Source organism: Pectinophora gossypiella, chromosome 9 (assembly GCF_024362695.1).
Source record: "Pectinophora gossypiella chromosome 9, ilPecGoss1.1, whole genome shotgun sequence".
Classification (NCBI taxonomy): domain Eukaryota; kingdom Metazoa; phylum Arthropoda; class Insecta; order Lepidoptera; family Gelechiidae; genus Pectinophora; species Pectinophora gossypiella.
The window spans coordinates 2,551,324-2,566,986 of NC_065412.1; the positions used below are offsets into that span (position 1 = coordinate 2,551,324).

The 15,663-nt window shown below is 38.6% G+C and overlaps 2 protein-coding genes across 2 annotated transcripts in view; both read right to left on the bottom strand.

Annotated features, from left to right (window-relative positions):
• The window catches only part of LOC126369413 (uncharacterized), a 137,359-nt gene extending 127,832 nt beyond the window's left edge, over nucleotides 1-9,527 (bottom strand). Inside the window, exon 1 of the mRNA XM_050013820.1 lies at nucleotides 9,339-9,527. Coding sequence (XP_049869777.1) covers nucleotides 9,339-9,409 — 71 coding nt within the window. The 5' untranslated portion in view covers nucleotides 9,410-9,527. The remainder of the gene's footprint in view (nucleotides 1-9,338) is intronic.
• A 1,356-nt stretch (nucleotides 9,528-10,883) lies between these two features.
• Nucleotides 10,884-14,467, bottom strand: LOC126369450 (uncharacterized). Its single transcript, XM_050013869.1, has 2 exons — nucleotides 13,714-14,467; nucleotides 10,884-11,834 (listed from the first exon to the last, which is right to left on the bottom strand). Exons 1-2 carry the CDS (start codon nucleotides 13,888-13,890, stop codon nucleotides 11,625-11,627), a joined length of 387 nt encoding a protein of 128 aa, XP_049869826.1. The 5' UTR covers nucleotides 13,891-14,467; the 3' UTR covers nucleotides 10,884-11,624.
• Nucleotides 14,468-15,663: the final 1,196 nt, after the last annotated feature.

Genomic DNA, 15,663 nt, shown 5'->3' on the forward strand with positions numbered 1-15,663 from the left:
CCCAGCAGTGTTTGGTGGCTCAATAATAGCCCTGACACTAGAGTTGATGAGGTTGTTAATGCACCTCTCAACTTACACGATAGGAGAGAAAATTTTGTAACTATGCTGACTGAGGCAGCTTGGAAATCGTGGTGTAAACCACTGCATGACCAAGGTTGCCAAAGTTGATAATATTGATAAAGTCAACCTGATAATTGATAAGTTATCCGATATGATTCAAGACTGCACTTATCTAGATTGGTTTTATTATTTTTCCATGAATTCCGAATGGAATACTTATAACACCTATTTTTTGCTTATCTATAGCACACCCCGGACACTTCATATAAAACAACTCATTTTACACAGTCACTACACATTGACGTTATCGTACACGCGTATTTGTTGTGTGACGTCTGACGCCATACGACGCAAGACCGAGGGGGGTGAGGTAAACCTAGCTCAGACACTGGTGGGGAACGGACAATTGACGATTCTTTCATGCGCAAGTGCACTCTATCAATTAATCCATCACTTTTCATCACCTCATATGAGCTGACGTTGTATGAGATCTCTCTCTCTCTATTTAAGAGCTGCGCTCTTGTCGGTGGAGTAATCGCCATTCCTCTCTTCTTCCCGCCAAAACCTTCACCTCCCGATACGACACGACCTGCACCTTCTCTTTTATTTGTTTCATAAATGTTATCCTAGGTCTACCCCTTCCTCTCTTCCCTTCAATTTTTCCTTCTATAATGTTTGTTATAAAATGTTTGTTATTGTATGAGATAATCATGATAATTTCCATAATTCCGTGATTTGCCACTAAACAATTTGCAGACAGTTTGAGTCCTGTGTTTCATAGTAATCCAATGTCCTGTATTTGTCACCAATATCTTTAACATTTTAAACTTGAAACGTGATAAGAGTCACGTTTGTAATCACGCCTCGTCCAATCCGATCGATTGAAGGGTAGCATGTGACCAGTAGAGTCAGTTATTAGTGTAGGTAACATAATATATAGGTGTTAGTGACATCGTAACGAAAAGTTTTGAGGGATGATTGAGCCCATGATTCATATCGTTCATAATCGCAAAATTCACGATTTTTTTATATAAGTATTTAAAAAAAAATCGATTCTATACTTTTGCGATGAAAAATGTTACTTGATATTAACTCAGAATAATCACCTGAATCTTCCCTTACAGTATTTGTTACGACGTCACTTACACCCCATACAAGTTCATATGGGTGTTAGTGACACCGTAACGAATACTGAAGGGGATGATTCAGACTCATGTTCTGAGTCGATATCAAGTGGAATTTCCTGTCGAACAAGTCATCAAAAATTTAGTATTTTTTAAATTATTTTCAGTTCTAAAGTTTTGCGAAGGAAAATTCTACTCGATATCAACTCAGAATTGATACGTACAGTAGTAACATGGCCGCAACTAATAAGTAGTAATAAGAAAATAAATAAAAATAATAAAATGAAAATAATAAAAGTAACTGATAATATAAAACACTTGTCACGGAAATATGTAACTTATCTAAGCGAGAACAAAGACTACATAGGTTTAGTGATTCAGTTAATTCTTCCTGTCTTGCCTATTTCGCGTTGACTGGCATTAATAATGTGCAGTTGAGTGGATTAACTTACCTTTGTTCCATTATTTTTCGATCGTTTCAATAATAGGTACCTACTACAAGGTAACGACCTCCGTGGTCCAGTGGTTGAGCGTTGGGCTCACGATCCGGAGGTCCCAGGCTCGATTCCCGGTGGGGACATATCATAAAAATTACTTTGTGGTCCCTAGTTTGGTTAGGACATTACTGGCTGATCACCAGATTGTCCGTAAGTAAGATGATCCATGAGAAGGCAGGTTAAGCCGTTGGTCCCGTTGACTACTTACCGATGTAAGTAAGTAGTCGTTACATGAACCATGTCAGGGGCCTTTGGCGGCTCAATAGTAACCCTGACACCAGGGTTGATGAGGTTGGTACTCCACCTCACAACCCACACGATAGAAGAATTCTACAAGGTAGGTTTGGTAGGTAGGGTTTGTGCTGAGCAAATAAAGACATTCTATTCTATTCTACTTATTTTCTAAATAAATTGTTAGTTGGAGATAAGTTTACATGATTATAAATCAACTTTTAATTTATCAAGTTTAAAAAACTCAAATGTCAATTCCATGACGATCTGTCATTTTATGTAATTAATCATATTTATTTCTAAATTATATCTTAACGTAAATTATCTAAGATTGATTGAAATCAATTACGAAATCAATAGTGATCCATAAGGATTATAATTTGAAAGTCCTGTATCAATTTAAAATGATTACTTATAGGTATTTTATCCACGTCAACGTCAACGTCGGTTAACGTCGTGTCTTATAGGGAAGTCAAGGAATTGGCCTTTGATAGACTGGAATGGAAAATGCTACACCTACAAGAGCGTGGCTTTTAAATTGATGATAATGAGGTATTTTATAGTAACAATAATGCAACTCGAGTTGATATCAAAAAGATTTTCCTGTCGGAAAATTCATAAAAATTTCAGTGATTTTTTATTATTTTCCGTTCCATACTTTTGCGACGGAAAATTCCACTTGATATCAACTTAGAATCATGGTCTGAATCGTCCCTCAAAGTTTTCGTTACGTTGTCACTAATTTTATACATTGTTTTAAGTTTACGCGGTTATTGTCATAATTAAAACACATAATAACGAACCCATAGAACCCGTAACCCGAACCCGTACCGACCCGTACCGTTTAGAACCCGTTATTATGTGTTTTAATTATTGTCACTAATTTTACAATAAATAGCCATAAATGTACAATAACATCAAAACCCGCTCGACATAGAGGGAAAATAAGGCCACTCGCCGTAAAGAGACTCGCTATAGCGAAGGTAGCCGTTCCGAAAGTCGCTGTCAACGCGACAATTCAGAATATATATTATAATATATAATATTAAGTAATAAACTCACGCCTATTTCCCGCAAATATAAGCAGAGACTATGGAATGGAGTTCCATTTGCTCATAGAATCCATGCGAGTATTAGTTTAACTTGGAAACAGACTAATAAACTCTGCACGTGCCACGTTTATTAATACGCTTTGATGATGATCTTTTAATAATTATATTTTTACTTTCAGAAATAATTGTTAGATTGGAAATGAGCAAGAGTGAGGGCGTTTTTCCTCCAGGCATAAGTTTGGAATTATATTCTTATTCTCTTTAAGTAATGTATTATATTTATTTATAGGTTATATGACTATATTTGTGCGTTTGTATTCAGGGTGTTAGGAACATCGATACGAATACTCAGGGGGATGATTCAGCCCATGATTCTGAGTTAATATCAAGTGGAATTTTCCGTCGCAAAATTAATGTATATTTCAGTTTTTTACATTACTTTCAATTCTATACTTTTGCGTGGTATTGGTGTTAGTGACACCGTAACGAATACTGTAGGGGAAGATGTTAATTTCAGGTTCTCAGTTATTATCACATCGTGAAGGAAAACATCGTAAGGAACCCATATTTCCGAGAAGTGTGTGACCTAACCTGTATTGGGTAAGTTTTCCCTTCGCGAGTTGAAAGGTCAGATAGGCAGTCGCTTCTATAAAGTCCCGGACCTGTCAAATCTTCAAGTTAGGTTAGGTTAGGTCTGTGAAAACGGGATAACGCTATTGAAATGATGATTTCTCTTTTGTTTCTGTATCTTGTATTTTCTGTGTGCGCAATAAAGTGTTTCTTATATTATGTCGACATTTTATAAAGTTATTTATAGAATTGTATCAGAATTTCCCTGTGACGTACATTACTTCAGAGGTGTAATCTCCATCCAACATGGCCGAGTGCCTCCCATTTCTCGGCACGTTAGGGAATTGCCCACAACTCCGCGATGTAAGAGTTAGCGCGGAAAATCCATTTGGAAACTACATTGTAATGTGGATTGTTCGGAATGGATATTTGGCTTGTTTGGATTATAGTGGAAAATAACTTGGGGATTCATTTCCTAAATAGTGAAATGATATTATGTTAGAACCACAGAGCAAACAATGTAAAGAGGAAACAGGTGTCGAACTGCTAGTTTAAGTAACCTTTTCCAAAAAGATTTTTTTGCGTGTGTGAAACGAATGATGAATGTGGAGGAAGCAAGAGAAGTGTGTCATGATCGAAGCAATTGGAATTCCATAGTCTCTACTTATCCCGGTGGGAAATAGGCGTCAGTTTATGTATGTATTTTTTCTTTTTTTGTTGTAACAAAGTAGGTACAATCAAAGAGCAAAAGTGCAGTCACTGAGCCCAGTGAATTATTTGTAAACAGCGGGTAAAATAGGCTACTTTACAACCTAGTCAAATGAGATATTTTTTACGAAACGTCAGGCTTTTCGGCGGGAAACGGGAACGGGACAGTTGCTTTCTTCATTGAGTAATCTAAATAATTAATACGAAGTGGTGTTTTGTGGTTAATGATCGCATTAAGTTAGTCGGAAGACATTCGCGAGTGTTATTATATTGGAGTATTCAATAAACAAAGTGTATCTGCCTATTTTCGCTTCGTGCCGGGAAGCCGCTTCATAACTCAAAAGTTTATGCGGACTTTTGAGTTAATTCGTTTGGGGTTCGGAGTAGGAGTCTACTCCGAGGGTGGGGGCTTAGGTTTCATCATCATCACCTTTCATCATTTCATTAATCATCAAGAAAAAAATACGTCAGACATGGCTGTATGGGCATAGTTCCCTTTGCCTTACCCTTCGGGGAAAACCAAAACAAAAAATAAATAAATTACGAAACGTCAAAACGAAAGTTCTCTTTGCCGTTTGTATGGAAATACTGTCCTGTGACGTCATCAACAAAAAAGCTCAAACGTCGTATTCAGTGTTACTTAATTCATAAATAAAATTCGAAAATATTTCTAAAATTAAAATGAGATTGATTTTTGATCATCATAGACTGGCTTCTGTTTCTAGATTAGCATTTTTTAATTTATCTTTGACCCAGTCAAATACCCAATTATGAACCATTAAAAATATCATAATTATAAAATGTATGTTTTTGTAAGTTAGGAGGTCTTAAGTGCAACCAGTTAATTTATTACTTTGCAAGAAACTGATTGGACATTTGCACATTATCGTACCTAAAGCAAAAACCATCGCAAAGATACGCTGTGATTTGTAAGTGGCAGATTATCGTAACATTGCCATGTGACATTCGGTAAGTAGCGGCTTTTCTCTAATTAAGTTACACTCTATATCCGTTCTTAATTAGCGCCGATCCGCGAAAGACAACAATGTGGATTTGCCACCTCGATACGGCTTCTTAGTATTTACTAGTTATATACTCCTGTTGTAAAACTGTGCTAGCCCTGTTCGGAGAAGTGTCACCGATTCAATTCCCAACTCGGGCTGCAATGACCTCTTCTATTACCTACATGAGACATCAGCGGGCCTAGCATCGTAAGCACGCGACTCTTTCCCGCCGCGACAGAGATCATCTGTCTCTTTCTGTGCAGAACTGTGAGAGAGTGACGGGTGACGTATGTCGAGGCGAGAAAGAGTCGCGCGCTTACGGTGCCCGCTGGTCAGTGTGTGGTGTAAAGTATGGCTGTATAAGTAGTGTCATCCCACCAGTCATTGTGTATACATATACTAATACACCTCTGCCTACCTCTTTGGGGATACCGAGCGTGATGCTATGTTATGTTCTTCTCATGTTATTTAGCCTAAAGTCCCACTGCTGGGCAAAGGCCTCCCTCCATTTCTTCCAGGATTCTCTCTCCAGTGCTTCCTTCGGCCAACCTTCCAGGAAAGCATCCATTTCCGCCTCGATCTGCCGCGCCTGCGTCTGTCTCTATTCGGAGACCAGTCTGTGGTGATCTTAGCCTTTTTGATCTTGGTCGTTAGGCATCCGCCAGACGTTAGACGTTATGTTATACCGATAAATATAATTCATGGGACAAAAAAATGACAACAGGACAAAACCAAATATCGTACACAAAACCTAGATTACTTTCAATTAATTTACCCGGTCAAACTTGAGACCATATTTTTTTTACCTGGATTGAAACTGGCTGTCTATATCTACTGCAAGATTTTGAAAAGGCGCTTATGCGGTTGTCAGTAACATCCCCCTAGCATTATCACGTTTTTCACAGGGTCCGTTTACCTATCCTGAAGATTTGACAGGTCCGGGTTTTTTACAGAAAAGCGACTGCCTGTATGACCTTCCAACCCGCAAAGGGTAATCCAGCCCAGTATACGTTAGGTCATACCTCTGTAAATGCATTTTTCGGGAATGTGGGTTTCCTCACGATGTTTTCCTTTACCACTGAGCACGTGGTAATAATTTATGATTCAAACATGAATTCGAAAACAAATTCGATAATCATTGGTTTAGCCTGTGCTGGATTCGAACCTGCTACCTCAAAGTGAGACGCAAGCGATTTACCAACTGGGCTACGGGGTTTTCAGTATAAAGCGACGAAAAGTTTATCGTGTCGGTTATTTAAGAGGTACCTGCATGGTGAGAGCCAAATCTACAAATCTCAATCTACAATAAGTCTCCGGATTTTTTGTTTCCGGATTATCGGAAAACGAAATATGACAGATAATAGCAGTGATTAGGTAGGTATCTCAAAAACTGAAAGTTTCCTCACAAGATAAACAGCTGATTTGCAACCGTGAAAAGATTCCCGGTCGATCTGTAAGTATGCTTCGTTCTCCGAGAATTCGGAGGCAGGATATACGATTTTTATTAAAAAGTTATTTAAGTAGGTAAGCACCCGGGAGTTAGAACTGTTTCTTATGATAACACAGAAGCCATTAATCAAGAATTGAATTAAAATGTTTCAAAATGGTAACCAGGGTAGGTACCTATAATTGAGAACCGCTGGTCTAACCTTACTACCGCGTGCGGTACATAGCGTGCTAACCCCTAAACTCCGCATTGCACGATTAGTTATTACACTAACCTAATTTATTCATAATAAACACGAATAAAAACTGCATTATGCCTCGTTTTCATTACCAACACGTGAGAGTTTACTTGAGAGGAATAAACACTTTCCAAAATAAATTACTTAATGCCATATGCCGCTTATCATCAGCATTTAATAACAAATCCGTTTTTATTTCCTAAAGATGTTTATTGTATACAAACACGTTCGACCTAGGTCTGCCAACCATTGCCCAATGGCTCAAATTAGCTTCCAAACGTTTTTTCAATTCTGCTCCGCACCACCCAAATCCCCTGGTAGTTGCGGCTTCCGAGTACATTCCGCTTAGGGACGGTACTGAAAAGTATCGGCGCCCGAAGGACGTAATATACGATCCCGACGACCCGATTACTCTAGCCATAGAGGCAGCCAATCAGCTCGCGACACCAAACACCGGCGTGGTCGACGATTTCCCTCATTCAGCGCTTATCGCTATCGACCCACTAGGGTCTCAGACGACGCCCTGAGCCGAGGTTCGCGCCCAACTGGGCACCCTCAGGCCTGCTGTCTTAAACGTGGTACCGGGTGAGAGCCTTCAGCGCTCCCCATTTGTCCGGCCAAGTAGTTAATGCCATCTGCGGCAAATCTACAATAAGTCACGTTAAAAAAAAAAAAAAAAAACAAACAAACACGTCCCGGGTTCGAATCCCGATGGGGACACATAACTTTGTGATCCCTAGTTTGGTTAGAATATTACAGGCTGATCACCTGATTGTCCGAAAGCAAGATGATGAAGTTACGTTAAGCCGTTGGTCTCGGTTACTACTTGCTGGTGTGAGTATGTAGTCGTTACAATGAGCCATGTCGAGTGAGGGTTGATGTGGTTGGTTATCCACCTCACAACCTAGACGATAGAAGAAGCGGTTAGTTATAATGCAAAAAAAATAATGGTAGAGTGACGTACTTACGTGTCGTATTGTGAGATGTTGGTAAAAATTTACGAGGAGAGTAAAATGTAAGTATGCGTAAATAATATTAATTTGTCAATTTGAAGTGATTTTAGCCGAGTGAGTTTATGAGTGTTTTATTTTTGTCTCTCTTGACGGTCTGTCAGAGAACGTGTTAAGTTAGTTTTTATTTGCCAGGATACCCAAAAAAAAAAAATTCAAAAATATTTATTTTTCAAAATTGGCTTACAAAGTTAGCGCTTTTTTTACGTCAAAAAAATAAATTACATATTATGTAACAAGCTGTAAAACTACTACTACATCGGAATCTGTAACGCTGAGGGAAAGACGTGGCCAGAAATCCTCCCAGCACAGGGCCCTAGTCCTACTGTTTCATGTTTCCCTTTCTTTTTTTTCTTTTTTTAAATCCAGTTTGTATTACATAATTTATAGACTTAAATACAATGGTATTCCAATATAAAACATTTATATTCTTTGGATATGGTTACTTACTAACACCCTACTCAGGTGCAAGACACAGGGCTTTAAACTACTTTAAAGGTAGGACACACGACGTAATTAAGGCACATAATCCTAAAAAAATATTTTAAAACACTTAGTGTTGGTTTTCATGACTCGTGGAGGATTATAAAATTCTATGTAAGTTTGTGTAGATACATACACATACACACATAAACTCACACCCTTAATCCCTAATGGGGTGGGCAGAGCCACAAGTAATCAAAGATAACTTGCAGCCACTGTTGATACGATGTGTGTGATGTGTTGGTATCATTATATGTTTATTGCACCAGCCTGTGCTCCAATGAATAATCTTCTTTCACCCTAAGGTTGCCTGGCAGAAATTGCTGTTTAGCAATAAGGCCGCCTATTGTGCTTATGTTTTATTCGTATGTTTATGTCCTTTGTTTTGTTGTTGTGCAATAAAGTATTATTGATTGATTGATTGGTCGTAAGCTGGACATGATAAACCTTATTATGGTGATAAGGGATCAGCCTATCGCCCATAACATTAGTCCATCATGTTAGAGGACACAATCCCTTGAATCCCTTCAATCTCTTTTGTGTAGATACGTATGTAATTAAAGCAAGTATATTAAGACGAAGTGTCTGTTATCCAAATATTGTTTTCGCTTACGAATGACGTAGATAGTGGTACAATCTAACGTCCCCTTTTGTGTCTTTTGTGCCTATTGCCAAATTTCCACTACTCTATAGGACATAAAGTCCAATTTTCACATAAGGTAGGTAGTCGCTATATTAAACTTTACTGACCTAGTCGCCGGGTCTAGGTTAGATTTATTTTGGACCGTCTCAAATACACAGCAAGAAATATCCATTAAAAAAACGACTCATTTCCAAACGTGTTACAAAACACTTGGAAAAAAGTAAATATTGAGTGTGATATGTATGAAAATGTGAATTATATCTGTACTTACCCATTATCCCGGTTGTCCAAGGAATTGTTGGAAGACCTAGGGACCAGGGGACGATAGCTCGACCGTGTCATCTTGATACCACAAGCACTTTAGTCCTCACTGTTACAACATGTCACATCGGCCGACATATACGGGTGATAGTCACAGAAGTAAACCGACTACTGATTGTCATTGTTACTCGGTATTTTACAGATAAGCTATCTAGGCGGACGGGTACAGTCGACGCAATAAATAAACAATAATACGAATAAATTGCTAAAATAGGAACGGTAAGTCTATTTACGTTCGCGTGTGGCAGCGATCAATAAACTTAAACTTAGGGGTAAAGTCTCCGGTTCAACCACGCCTCGGCCGGTCGTGTAGCGCCATCTAGCGGTGAACCGTGGAACTATTAAAAGGGTTGGCTTACCCCAGGAGGACAAAGTTGGGTTCTCTCAAAAGTATTTAATTATGTTATGTAGTTCCATGCTAGTTGCGGCAAAGTCCGTTAGGCGGCAGGTTCGTTAGAATTTCCGATTTGGATGATTTGAGTTTTCAAAAAAAAAAGGAAAAAAAGGAACGAAAAGGTCTACGTCGTGTCTTATAGGGAAGTCAAGGAAATGGCCTTTGATAGACTGGATTGGAAAATGCTACACCGACAAGAGCGTGGCTCTTAAATTAATGATGATAATGAGTTTTCAAAAGCTTACATACAAGATTTCTGTAATTTAATGTTACCTAATAAATATAGGCAGATAAGTTTTTAGGTGTCAAAATAGTTTAATTCCAAGTCGTCAATGTGTTCTTACCTCCGTGGGAAATAGGCGTGAGTTTATGTGTGTACAGATTTTTACAACAATATTTATTGCGAGAAGTAATAAATTACAAGGTAATCCTACGATTTGTGCGAGGTACATGTGGGTACCTATTTAGAGGACTATCTCTGAAGAACCCAGACACAACAAGTACACAGTACCTAATTTGCAATAAAAATATACTTACAATAAAAGTCGATAGGAAAGTACGGAATCACATAAGATTAAAGACAGGTACTGTGATTGGCGGAAGTATAAATCAATAAGTGAAATATACAAGTAGGTATACAGGATGTTAGTGACATCGTAACGAGAACCGAGTAATGATTCAGACCATGATTCTGAGTTGATATTAAGTGGAATTTTCCGTCGCAAATACAGGGTGTTAGTGACATCGTAACGAAAACTTTGAGGGGTGGTTCAGGCCATGATTCTGAGTTGATATCAAGTAGAAATTTCCGTCGCAAAAGTATGGATTGGAAAATAATTAAAAAGAAAAGAAAAATTTTCATGATTTTTTTGACACGAAATTCCACTTGATATCAACTCAGAATCATGGTCTGAACCATCCCCCTCAGTATTCGTTACGGTGTCACTAACACCCATACCTACTTATATGGCTACCGTATGTACTTGTACGGGGTGTAAGTGTCATCGTAACGAATACTGAGAGGGATGATTCATTTGATTATTCTGAGTTAATATCAAGTGGAATTTTCCATCGCAAAAGTATAGAATAGAAAAAAAACTAAAAAACTAAAAAGAAACATGAATTTTGCGACGGAAAATTCCACTTGATTTTAACTCAGAATCATGGTCTGAATCAACCCCCTCAGTATTCGTTACGATGTCACTAACACCCAGTATATGGAACTGAATATAATTTAAAAAAAAATCACGAATTTTCAGCTCATTATTTTGAGTTAATATCAAGTAGAAATGTTCATCGCAAAAGTATGGAATTGAAAATAGTTTAAAAAACACAAAAAAAGAAACGGAAAATTCCACTTGACATTAACTCAGAATAATGGTTTGAAATTCTGAATCATCCCTCTCAGTGTTCGGTACTTTGTCACTGACACCCTGTATAATTATAGCATGCTGAAAAAGCAACCAAAAGTAGTGGCAGATCAAATCAGTTATGTCGCCTTTTGTACCATTAATTGTAGTATTAAGTAGTAGGTAACAGAAAGCTCAATTGGGATATATTCGTGGGCTAATGTTAAATGTAATGTAGGTGTGTGTTGTAGGCATCTACGTATATTTTTGTGCAATATAGTGTTGTTTTGTAATAATTGATGCCAATGTGGCAAAAACAGACCACTATAAGTACTATGCAATACGTGGAAATAATGGTAGGTAAAGAAAGTGTTCGTAAGAATCTATGTTTATATTTATTGCATATTTGTTGCGTCTGACTTACACATTCTAATAAAATAAGTAAATAACTATAAATTAATAAAGTGATATGAATTATTTAATTAAGTACTAATTAAATAGTTTTCTTGCTTTCCTCAGTCTGTGCTGTCTCAGATTTCTCAGTGGCGCCCTGTTTCTCTGAGTTATCCTTCTCAGAGGTCTCCTCTTTCTCTGGTTTGTCTTTTATTTCGAAATCGTCCTTATCCTCTCTGGTTAATTCCTCGAGTTCCTTTTCAGCGTTTTTTAGGTCTTCTTCAGTGATATTCAGGTCTGGATAACGTCTCTGGAAAGATGAAATAATTTTATTGAATAGGTACCTATGGAGATATTAGAGATAAATAGTAAGTATGTACTATTATGGTGACAGGTTGCAAGCCGTGGTACCCCAGTTGGTAGGACGCTTGCCTCTCACTTTGAGGTCGCAGTTTCGAATCTAGCACAGGCCTAAACCAATGATTGTCGAATTTGTTTTCGAATTCATGCTTGGATCATAAATTATTGACGTGCTCAGCGGTGAAGGATAACATCGTGAGGAAGCCCACATTCCCGGGAAATGCACTTTCGGAGTATGTAACCTAACCTGTATTGGGCTTGATATCCCTTCGCAGGTTGGAAGGTCAGACAGGCAGTCGCTTCTGTGAAAAACCGGACCTGTCAAATCTTCCGTTAGGTAAGCGGACCCTGTGGAAAGCGGGATAATGTGGATGATGTGACAGGTTGCAGTCATCTATAGCCATAGGCATAGAATAACCAGTAATACTACGCGTAGAAGGGACATACCCTGCCCCACACCGATACGGGCTTGAAGCGAGCTTGGTTTACCCTCCCACATTCTTAACGGCGACACACGTTAAGAATGATTTTTTTGTATTGTCCGGGCTGTGCCTGCCGTCATGTTGGAGATTATGACATCACATCATTCCTAAATCATTTTAATCGACTTCAAAAAAAAGAGGTTCTTTCAATTGAAACAATTAGACCCGTGTGTAAGTAATATTGTTGGAATCGCACAATATTCGTAGGTATAGGTATGTTTATATATTTTTTCTCAGCTCCAATCCGAGATGTAAACAAAGTTTATAAATAGCATTCATGTTTATCACGAAGTTCAAAGTCTAGTATAAAGATAAATTATTTATTTTTGTTACAATAAAACAGTGAGACGAGGAAGCATAATATGTGCGTCAGTTGTCACTGATAATGAAAAACAATGGGAGCAAGAATGCATCTTGCAAACACTAAGTACTATCCATTTTACGGCAGTATATCTTTATGCAGGTGGTGGGCAGAGCCGCTAATTATTAATGAGATAAAATGAAGCAACTCCTGCTATATCCTTAAATGGATATGATGAAAAGGGTACAATGTATATTAGTTTTTTAATAATATACCACACACCTTTTAATAATGACCACAATCTCACCTGATGGCATACCCCGGACACTTCATACAAACAACCTCGTTTGACGCAGACACTACACATTGACATAATCGTACACGCGCATCTGTGTGTGTGACGTTTGACTCCATACGATTCAAGTCTAAACTATGCTCGAGGGGAGGAGGGTGAGGTAAACCTAGCTTAGACGCTGGTGGGGAACGGAGAGTAGCCATTCTATGCTGCGGGTTAACGAAATATGCTTCTATTTACCGACGATGTCATTGACCGACATGTCTACTAAACTAAGAAACACACAGATATAAACTGGGTTACTAGGTGTCAATACACGGGTGACGAGGTCAGGTCACGTAGGTATGTTAACTTTTATTTTGTAATAAGGCCGTTAATTGTGATTGTAATGTTGTGGTGTGTGTGTACAATGAAGCGTGTCAGTATTGTATTGAAATGTAACTTATTATTTATTAAAGACAAGTCGCCAGTTCTCAGGCTCGGAAGCCGCATTATCAAGGTCAAGTAACATACACAAATTACGAGCAAAGGCTCTTAAAAAAAGTGTAAGTTCTCAGCTCTTGTTTTTTTAAGGATAAACCAAGACCCCTATGATCTTACACGGAACAAATAACTTAAAACCCGCGAACATCTTATAAGTTAAAAATTGAATGAATGGGAGTGTCGCAGTGCAGAATCGCGTGGATGCTACACCGACTAGTGCGTGACCGTGGCTCTCAAGTCAAAGAAAACGAAGGATAAATCCACGTACCTGTAAATCCCTCAGAGTGGCTTCCATGTTTTCCTGTTGAGCCCTCAGCTTCCTCGGAAGAGTGAACACGGCTCCAACCAACCTCAGCATGAGCCATACCAGTGCAGTCAGCACGCCATACGTTACCATAGCCTTCCCCATGGCCCAGTAGTCCACTGACACTTGCTGGTTCTTCATCTTTAATGGTTTTTGTGCTGGGGTTTTGCGGGGTATTACTGATTCCGTGGGATTCGATTTTTAAATCGTTCTTAGTTTTTTACCGTTGTCTTGTTCCACTCTCGTATGTACTGTAAGGTTTCAGTTTCCAGATACCAATAGAATTTCCAAAATTTTATCCTATCACTGTTTTCGAAACAATTGATAGCGTATACACTCGTTCATTCTTTGGTACAATCACTGATGGTCGAATATTGAAAACTAATTTGTTGTTCAAACAATACTAATTTATCCCCTCCGGTTCATCGAGGAGAAGCCTGTAACTGTGTCGAGAGCAGAAGGACGTAGGCTTTTTTTTAATTAAAAGGCCCAGGTCTGGTCACTTAGTCGAAACAGAGTATACGTCCTAACTCTATGTGGAGGAGAATAGAACTATTCCTGTTTCTTTATATAAAACACGATAATTCATTTTTCCCGACGTGTTTTAGAATACCGTGCAGGTGTAAGAGTGACCAATTTCCCATCGATTCAATGTCGACGGGTCACTAATTATTTATGTGGCAGAGGTAGGCAACAGTCAACAGAAATGTCATTTTTTACTTAGTTCTTAGACCGGACGTATCAATAATAACTTCAGGTGACGTCAAGCTCAGGTGAGGTAAAATCAAGCTCGCTTCAAGCTCGTATCGGCGCGGGGGGGGAGGGTGTCCCTTCTATACGTAATATTATTACTCATTGTTTATTCTATACCCCAGTCTGATGATGATCTCTCCGACCGATTTCGGCCATGGCGACCACTTCGACTCCTATTATTATGATAAACCTAAATTGGATAAGTATTTGAATTTATACATGTTTTTTCTATGCTGCCATCCCGGCAGTGGAGTCAGAAACTTAGTAAAACTGTTAAATAATAAATTAATACAATATAAAACTGGTAAGTCTACTTTTTTTCTAGACAGCTACATTTTTTCAGCCTCACCTAATGGTAAGCGACGATGTGGGCCAGGATGGAACACACTTACCTGGAAATTGCCTATTCAACCTTGTCTTTAAGAGGTAAACATTGATATTTACATATTGCGTTAAAACAATTTGGTGGTCACCTAGGTCAAAGATGAATTATGAAATTCTGATTAAGTACTAAATAAAGACAGATCTAAAACTGACGAAAAACACGTTTATTCTATTTTACTTACTTAAAAGTTTTAATTAAGAAACACGTAATAAATAATAAGTACGATATTCTTTCATACAAATTCCATAGTAATTTCGTGTTTTGACGTTTAGTAAAAAGTAACTGAGTTCACTAGTTGGAAAATAGAACTATTATTTGCATCATCATCATCAGCCCATTAACGTCCCCACTGCTGGGGCACGGGCCTTCCCTATGGATGGATAGGGAGATCGGGCCTTAAACCATCACGCGGGCCCAGTGCGGATTGATGGTTATTAACGACTGCTAATGCAGCCGGGACCAACGGCTTAACGTGCCTTCCGATGCACGGAGGACCTCGAGATGAAAACTTTTTTTATGCTCACCCACCTTATGACCGGCCTTTGTGAAAGTTGCTTAACTTTAACAATCGCAGACCGAGCGTTTACCGCTGCGCCACCGAGCTCCTCGATTATATGCAAACGGAAGTAATGAAACCCAAATGTTACCAGCCCATGCAATCGATAAATCGATGCGGTCTTCCGTTGATGACCGTGAGACGACAACGGCTGTGTATCCATTATTTGTGTTATGATTAGTTGCACCTGACGTGGTGATAATACCTCATGTGGTCTGTA

Coding starts and splice junctions, on each gene's coding strand:
- LOC126369450 (XM_050013869.1), bottom strand. CDS start 13,890: ATGAAGAACCAGCAAGTGTCAGTGGACTACTGGGCCATGGGGAAGGCT. Junction 11,835..13,713: donor CCACTCTGAGGGATTTACAG/GTACGTGGATTT, acceptor TCATCTTTCCAG/AGACGTTATCCAGACCTGAA.